Raw genomic sequence first — 8,218 nt, forward strand, 5'->3', positions numbered from 1 at the left:
GTTTGTTAGCTGTGACTATTTCAATTACTCATATATAGCCAAAAAATATGACAAATATCGTTTTTTCACATAATGTTATTTCTTCAATTTTGCGCCGTGAATTTGACAGATAAATTTGATAATTTAAAAGGCCAAAATTAGTAAACTTTATGGAGTACAACTAGTGGATATTTTAACACTACAATTCCCCCTTTTTCAGACTCAATTTTCATTTCATCTATGAGGCTGCAGTCTCGAAGGGCCGTGAACCTACGGCTCTCAACCCTCCAAGAACTATGTACCGTAAAATAGTGTAAACGTTAGGTAAGGAAAATTAGGAGGGCAGAAGAGGGGAAATTCGTCGCGAATTTCACCATCGACCATCAACGGGTGCCAATAACGTATATACCACGGTAGATAGAGGTATGGAGGGCACACGAAAGGGCGTGGTACTTTACTGCCTGCAGGGACGTCCTCGTACGACTATTCACCCTTCTCAATTGAACTATCACTATCAAAATATAGGGGAATTTACGAAAAAAAACCGGTACCCATTCAAAATTGTTTAAACAAACATAATTAGATAAATGAACTATTTAGGAATTAGCCCATTGATTGACGATCAGATGGAATTATCAAAAAATACAAAAAAAAACCTAAATGAACCAAAGAATCAGTGTCTTCTCTTAGATCTTAATCATCTCATAGTTGACATGAGATTATATCAATAGTCTGTCACACAATAGTTGTCACAAAAAATTGCCCTGGTCTTTATTCGCTTCAAGGTGGAAAATGTCAGGGAGGAAAATTTTCGGGGTAACTATAACGTATATACCGGGGATAAAAGTGAATATTTCACGAAAAAATTACTGCTTCCCTTCCGGCAATTGCGCAAGAAGTATGAACGGATGGGTAAGGAGAAGGTTTGACAAGTGGGCAATGCAGTGGTGGGTGTGTGTGCAATGCGGTGCTGCATAATGACTCAACAATGGGCGTGGTGTGGAATAACTGACCGAGTCTCATCCCAATCCGCCTTACTCACCATTTCTGGCCCATTTGTAACCACAAGTGATCATTACATTGGAATAAGATAACACTCATTCTACAGAAGGAGACAAAAAAAAATATCCAAAAATATCTGAGATTTTTGTAATTAGTAATTCGCCATTTATGGCACGAGGAGACCTATTTAATAGTAATTATGTATTTTTTTTTTTTTTTTTTTGCAATTATAACCAAGGGTTCGAAATAAATGTCGTTATGGGTATTGGGGTAAGATTCTCAGGTTTGGATGATTATCTTTATTTTGAAGTTCTTTAAAATGACGTTAATTGAAAAAAATTATCGATTTATATGGTTGAAGAGGATAATAGGGAATATTTACAGTGTCTCAATCTTAGCCATACACCTACGATACTTGAACGAATTGGCAGACGACAGTCTGGTTGTCTCGTTGCTCGGCAACGGGCCACTGGCCACCGTCGACGATAGGGTGAAATTCACCACCAATGGGTATAAGCGAATTTCTCAACGGAAAAAATGAGGAAAAATGAGGAAAAATATAAAAAATTCTGAATTATCCTTCATTGCTAGGAATTTCAGGTCATTCCATTTGTTTCATGGTTTTTTTTATGATTCATTAGCTGAGGAGTTCCACGAATTTGCAAAAAAATTGCATCGCACAGCTCCTTGCAATGCAGCTTGATTTTTTTTTGTTGGTTTGGTTTTTCTTCGAGTTTTCAATTATTAACCGCATACCTTTTGAACGTATGCACTAATCGTGAAGAAAGACGAAGATCGCCCACGAATATGTCGTTAGTGTACCTGCTCCGTCAAGTTGGATAGTTACCATACATTTCAATCTGTTATTATTCAATTATTTGAAAAATTAGTATTGCCGTTTCTCTTAATTTTTTGTTATACTCTGTGGACGATAAAACTGGAGGCACGAAAAAAAAAAAAAAATATATATATATATATAAAGCTGATCAGATGCGTGATTTAGTCGCAAATGAATCGAGAGAATAATAATTTATACAGTGATAAAATTTACAGGCTCACCGATGAGAAATATAAAAAAAATTTAATGCACAATGAAATTCTTCCAGTTCTTAGTTAAGCGATTTCCTTTCCATTTATTTCTTCATTCGCTCCTTCGATACGGAGACTTTCTTAGTGTGCTTTGAGATGAGTCACTGATGACTCAAGGTAAAGGAACCCCAGTTGTTGCCTGAAAGGAATATTGTCAAATTTTGAATCCCAAATAAATTATCTAACGATGACTCGTGCCTAGATTTCACTTTTTCTTTATAATTTTAGATTAAGAAAATATGTCATCAATCGATGAATAAATGCCTCATGTACTGGTAATAATGTAACAAATTTATTAGATGAATTGCATGTATTACGAATTCGGGATGTATAGTTACAACATAAGTTATCGTGAAAAGCACAAGTGATCAAATGTACTGTCAAGAAAGTATCTGTAATAATATTTACCACAGACATCCCTCAAACTTCATCAGATTTTCATGATTAATTTACAGAAAGAAAAACTCATTATGTGCTTTCTATATTCATTATAATACAACGACAGTCTCACTTTGATCTCGATTCTCATAAAATATTTCGTCTCATAGTCATCGATTCATATAATGTCCATCAATGCCACCAAATGAAGATTCCATTCATTCTGCCATAAAAAGGCAAAGTTGTATAAAAAAAAGAGGGAAATGAAAGGGGATTGGAAATAACTCGATAAATTATACCTAATGAATAGGTAAGAATTCTGTCGGTGATTAAAAAAATTGGAAAAGCAGATCTAGTCGATCAAACTTGAATCTACTTGAATCAGGAAAATTGCACTTGCGAGAAGGATGGTAGGAAGGATTAATTAATTTCTTCGATAACATTAATGGACCTTCTTCACATTAACTGTTCCTCACAATCACACACGTTTTCATCTTTACATGTCACATCAGCGAAATAATCGTGCGAAAGTTCGTAGTGCATGCATTACAACTTTGGGGGATACTTTCGGTGTTAAAACTGCATTATGGAATTCGGCCACCTGTTCTGGAGTGGCTGTGGGCGAACCTCCAACATTTTGCACAGGCATTGCTGAAATTGCTTCAAAGAGCCAAGTAGCCATTGATGTCGAATCGGTCAAAGTAAATTCAGCAAGAACATCCGCTACATCCTGAAGCATATATGTTGACAATTGAAAAACAGCTGCATGAAGAAGACTAGTCACCAGCCGCTGTCCCTTCTCCCTCAAAACCTCTTGTACCATTTGTCTCCTGATGGTAAAATCTGATCTCTCATCGTGATTCCTTCCACTGTGCAGAAAATCATAGAAGAACTTCATGACAGAGGCATTGGCGTCTCTATGATCTAAACTGCATGCCATAATAGCACAATCCATAATACTGCTCAATGCAGCTGAATGGAGGAATGCGATGGGTGCCCTCTGGAGAAACCTGGCACACAATCTGAAAAGATCGTCAACAGTGTCAGGATGGTTCTTAAGTCCATCATTCTGCTGCAAAACGGTGAAGGTGGGTCCAATAAAGGCTTCCAGCATTCTTACAAGCCCAGCAGCACAGTCATGATCTCCGGCGTATTCATCAACAAGAATAGAACTAAGATACAAAAAGCAACTGTGCTGATGCACCGCGTATAACTGCACAATCTGCTCCACAATAGGCTCCAGTAGATGAACCGCATGCTGCCCAATGCATCTTACAGCGTACCTCAGGCATCTGCAGCACCTCTCCATTATTCTCAAGTCCTCTTTATATCTATTACATACGTTCGAGAGAATAGGCCACATTTCAGTGACAACATTCTGGCAAGGATGTGCCTCGTGGGAATTATCAACCTGTGGATTAGTATTCCTGAAAATGGCAGCTAGTCTATCTAGCCAGTAGACAGGATCGGTTTTAGTGCCTCGGTCCAATGGAATCCCCTCAGTCTCCATTAATTCACAAAGTGGTCGAACTTGAATCCAACAGAGTTCCTTCATAGCAGGACCTATTTCATCTCTAGGTAATCTAGCTGAAATTACTGACACTCCTTTTAACAGTCCTATCGCTGCTTCATTGCTGATCGGAAAGCTATCGATCGATCTTGCTATTTGAAGTAATCCTGGGAAGTGTGATGCCATATTCAGGGGACAGGCTGTGCAAATGCTGTGGAGTGCGCTGGATGCCGCACTGGCCAGTCCCCTCTGATTCAAACACGTGAGAAGAAAGTTAAGCACTGGTTCTAAGGACTGAGGATGACTGTTGATCCATTCGCAGAGCTCACCAAGAAGGAGAATGCTAGTGTGTTTGACTGCAATATGAGTGTTCTCTGGAACATTGAGGATGGCTTCTACCACTTTTGGAACTACATCGTTCTCCTCAGGGAGAATATTCTTGGCGACAGCTTGCATTATGTATAATGCTGCCTCTGTAGAGTCCCAGGTGGGGGGCCTCGATTGCTCCTGGCCATTGTTACTGGTTAGGGTGGAGAACATTTGGCGAAAACAGTGGCTGCTCCCAACTAGGAATACAACGTCTTTTATGAGCTCAGAGACACGTGAGCGAAAATCAGCAAAGTCCTCGCCTCCGCTGCCTTCTTCAACTAGGCCCAGATGATCTGGCTCCATCTGACAGTGTTTACAGAGGGCACCTATCAGCCTCTCTATGTATGGTCTGAACATTGTGTTCAGGTGATCACTGTTTTTTCGATATAAAACCTCAGATAATCGGTACCACAGGTTGAATGTTATCTGGGCCACTTCGTAATCATGATGCCCAACACACATGAGAACTAAATTGAGTATTCTGATAGCGTAATGCTGAGTTCCATCCATACTACCTAGGACCATTCGATCGAGGAAAGTTTCCGCTAATTCGGTGAAAATTCGACAGTAATTTAAGGACTTTTCCATCTCTTCGTGGGCCACTGACAGGTGATACGGCTGTTCCAGAGACATCACACTAGTGAAGAGTCCAAGTTGAAGCTGTTGCAGATGTTCGTTATGGTCACTACTGGTTCGTTCGTAATCTTCTTCGAGAATTTGGAGGATCACGCAGACGCAATCGGTCGCTGCCTCATGCAGCTGAGAACTTGATATGTGGTTTCGCAGTACCTGACAGGAAAAATATTGGTCTTAATAGGAGTAAAGCGCTCAAGGTATGTTTATCATTACCTCGAAAGCATAAGTTGTTACTTCGCCGTTTGGTATTGTTTCTAGAGATATGGCGTGGACTTTCACCCAACTGGTTAAACATCTTAGTATTCTTATGTGGATTTGTATATTATCACCGCCGTTTTGGAGACACGCCTTCTACAAGTGTAATTATGTTGTTTTACAACGGAGTTTTTAAATAAATCAGTATTGACAATAAGGGCATTTTTCATGCGGATGTCCATGTCCAAAATTGATAGAAAATTGGAAAAAAATGATCGCTTATCATTGAAATAACGCAGCGTTTATTTATTCATTTGTTTTGGTTTTACAATTCACTTACCAAAAATTCAGTGACTGTATCAGCACAAGATGATAAATCGACAAAAACATTGTGCCTTCGATTAGCCCCCAATCTACGGTGTAAAATAAGACAATAATTTGGAAAATCCTTGACAGATGTACTCTAGCAATGTGGTATATAACAATGTGGCTTACCTGTTAGTTCTAGAGATAGCTTCTTCTGGAAGTACAGTCATGATTTCTAGTAATGGCCAGAGACTACTGGCATTGCTACCGAATCTATTCATTACATCCACTATTGGCTTATGCCAAGAAGGCATTTTTAATGCTAAATCAGCCAGTGCAACACACAATTGTGTCACGATAATGCTATTTGTATGTTCGTTAATCTGCGATATGTGATCCAGTAACGAATCACGCAGGGAGGAGTGTGATTCAGTGGGTAGTTCGTGAAAAGATAATTGAATTTTCGTACGCATGGTTTGAGCTGCGAAATAACAGGATTCCAAATCTCGTTTTTGTTGCAGCATTTCATCTGATATTTTCCATGCATAAACCTAAAATAGAAAAATAAAAATTACAAGTATGAAAAAAAATAGTGGATAATTTATCATAACAATGTCAACGCGAGAGAAAAATTCTACTTCTGAGTAATAAAAACAAATCAGGTTGTGAAATTAATTGTGAAAAGGTTATGGACAAATTTTTTCAATTTCATAAGTTTCATGAAGAGATATGTGTTACTACGAAACTATCTATTCGAATCTAAACGGAAACTAAGTTCATTTCAGCAATAAAATACACTTATTTATGTCATTAAACTGTTGATAATGTGCATATAAAGTCGTTTTACTTACAGATTTTTGTAATTCTCCTAGCCACAATGACGCTTTTTCCTTCTCCGTTGGGTCCGGATTATTGTATAACGAATAGACGGCTTGATAGACCGTGGCCAATTCTGGAGGTGTGTTCATACTTTAATGAAATATTTGTTATTGTGTTCAAATTTAATAGCCATACAGTTATGATTTTTATGTATTTCGTGGAACACACTTCCGCCGTGACAATCACAGGGGAGGAGTCAAAGAGGATTGACTAAAGTAGAGGCTCAGTTCGGGGGGTTTGAGTGACCCCAAGAGCATCGTAGTACTGCACCCCAAAAAAAGGAGGGCGCCACACGCCACAATTCTGGAGTGTCTGCCGAGATGGGTGCAACTGAACACAGTCAACTGACCACACGGCAATTGGCCACAGGTTTTTAAATATCATCAACTGGCCACAACAGTAAATTGTAGATGGTGAGGCGTTACTGTTATTTGATCGCAGTATTCTTTATCGACTCAATTATTTGCTGTTAAAGACCAAGAGATGGCAGTAGTATATGTAAAAATTAAGAACGGCCCAGTACATCATCACAAAAAAATCACTATTACATCGAACAAAAATGCTTGCTTTGTTGAAGCCAATAATTAGTGATAAATATCGCCAAAAAGTCACTATTACGTCGACCAAAAATCACCACCACCCCGCTTAAGTAATTAATTATTTAAAAAACATCGCCAAATGTCACCATCAGGTCAAACTAAAATCTCCACCTCCCATCTCGTGTCACTCGTTACTTTAAAAACATCGCCAAAATGTCGCTATTACGTCGACCAAAAATGCCTCATTTGTTGAAGCCATTTATCAGTGCAAAACATCGCCAAAAAGTCGCTAATACGTCGACCAACAATGCCGCCTTTGTTGAAGCCATTTATCAGTGCAAAACATCGCCAAAAAGGGCGTGATTTTTAATTTTTTCACTTTTTGACCAAATGGCACTTGGAAAATTTCAAAAAAAAATTCACCATTCTCGCAATAATGAAAATTCCAGGAAAAGGTGAATGGATCTGAGTTACGGAGCCCCCCGCGATTCATAATAAGTGTGAACTACCCCTCGGGGCGTGATTTTGAATTTTTTTCACTTTTTTACCAAATGGTACTTGGAAAATTTCCAAAAAAAATTCACCATTCACGCAATAATGAAAATTCCAGGAAAAGGTGAACGGATCTGAGTTACGGAGCCCCCCGCGATTCATAATAAGTGTGAACTACCCCTCGGGGCGTGATTTTGAATTTTTTTCACTTTTTTACCAAATGGCACTTGGAAAATTTCCAAAAAAAATTCACCATTCACGTAATAATGAAAATTCCAGGGAAAGGTGAATGGATCTGAGTTACGGAGGCCCCCGCGATTCATAATAAGCGTGAACTAGCCCTCGGGGCATGATTTTTAATTTTTTTCACTTTTTGACCAAATGGCACTTGGAAAATTACCAAAAAAAATTCACCATTCACGCAAGAATGAAAATTCCAGGTAAAAGTGGACGGATCTGAGTTACGAAGCGATCCGCGATTCATGATAAGCGTGAGTTGGCCCTCGGGGCATGATTTTTAATTTTTTTCACTTTTTGACCAAAAAGCACTTGGAAAATTACCAAAAAAAATTCACCATTCACGCAATAATGAAAATTCCAGGTAAAGGTGGACGGAGCTGAGTTACGGAGGCCCCCGCGGTTCATAATAAGCGTGAGTTGGCCCTCGGGGCGTGATTTTTAATTTTTTTCACTTTTTGACTAAATGGCACTTGGAAAATTTCCAAAAAAAATTCACCATTCACGCAATAATTAAAATTCCAGGAAAAGGGGAACGGATCTGAGTTACAGAGGCCCCTGCGTTTCATAATAAGGGTGAGTTGGCCCTCGGGGCGTGATTTTTAAT

At 38.8% G+C, this 8,218-nt stretch overlaps 1 protein-coding gene and 1 long non-coding RNA gene across 2 annotated transcripts; one reads left to right on the plus strand and one right to left on the minus strand.

Moving 5' to 3' along the window:
• Positions 1–2,346: 2,346 nt before the first annotated feature.
• On the minus strand, positions 2,347–6,555 carry Tnpo-SR (transportin 3). The gene is made up of 5 exons (XM_011311283.1): positions 6,316–6,555; positions 5,654–6,015; positions 5,499–5,571; positions 5,177–5,314; positions 2,347–5,116 (listed from the first exon to the last, which is right to left on the minus strand). The coding sequence occupies exons 1-5, from the start codon at positions 6,430–6,432 to the stop codon at positions 2,957–2,959; spliced, it is 2,850 nt and encodes a 949-aa protein (XP_011309585.1). The 5' UTR covers positions 6,433–6,555; the 3' UTR covers positions 2,347–2,956.
• LOC105270389 (uncharacterized) lies at positions 5,081–5,315 on the plus strand. Its single transcript, XR_892529.1, has 2 exons — positions 5,081–5,160; positions 5,222–5,315. It is a non-coding gene; the product is annotated as an uncharacterized lncRNA (long non-coding RNA).
• Positions 6,556–8,218: the final 1,663 nt, after the last annotated feature.

This window comes from Fopius arisanus, unplaced genomic scaffold (genome assembly GCF_000806365.1).
Source record: "Fopius arisanus strain USDA-PBARC FA_bdor unplaced genomic scaffold, ASM80636v1 scaffold00086, whole genome shotgun sequence".
In the NCBI taxonomy this organism is placed as follows: Eukaryota; Metazoa; Arthropoda; class Insecta; order Hymenoptera; family Braconidae; genus Fopius; species Fopius arisanus.

Excerpts from the sequence above, each read along its gene's own strand:
- Tnpo-SR (XM_011311283.1), bottom strand. The coding sequence starts at position 6,432 with ATGAACACACCTCCAGAATTGGCCACGGTCTATCAAGCCGTCTATTCG. Across the intron at positions 6,016-6,315 it reads TAGGAGAATTACAAAAATCT|GTTTATGCATGGAAAATATC; the intron begins GTAAGTAAAACG and ends TTTCTATTTTAG. Across the intron at positions 5,315-5,498 it reads ATACAGTCACTGAATTTTTG|AAGGCGTGTCTCCAAAACGG; the intron begins GTAAGTGAATTG and ends TTACACTTGTAG.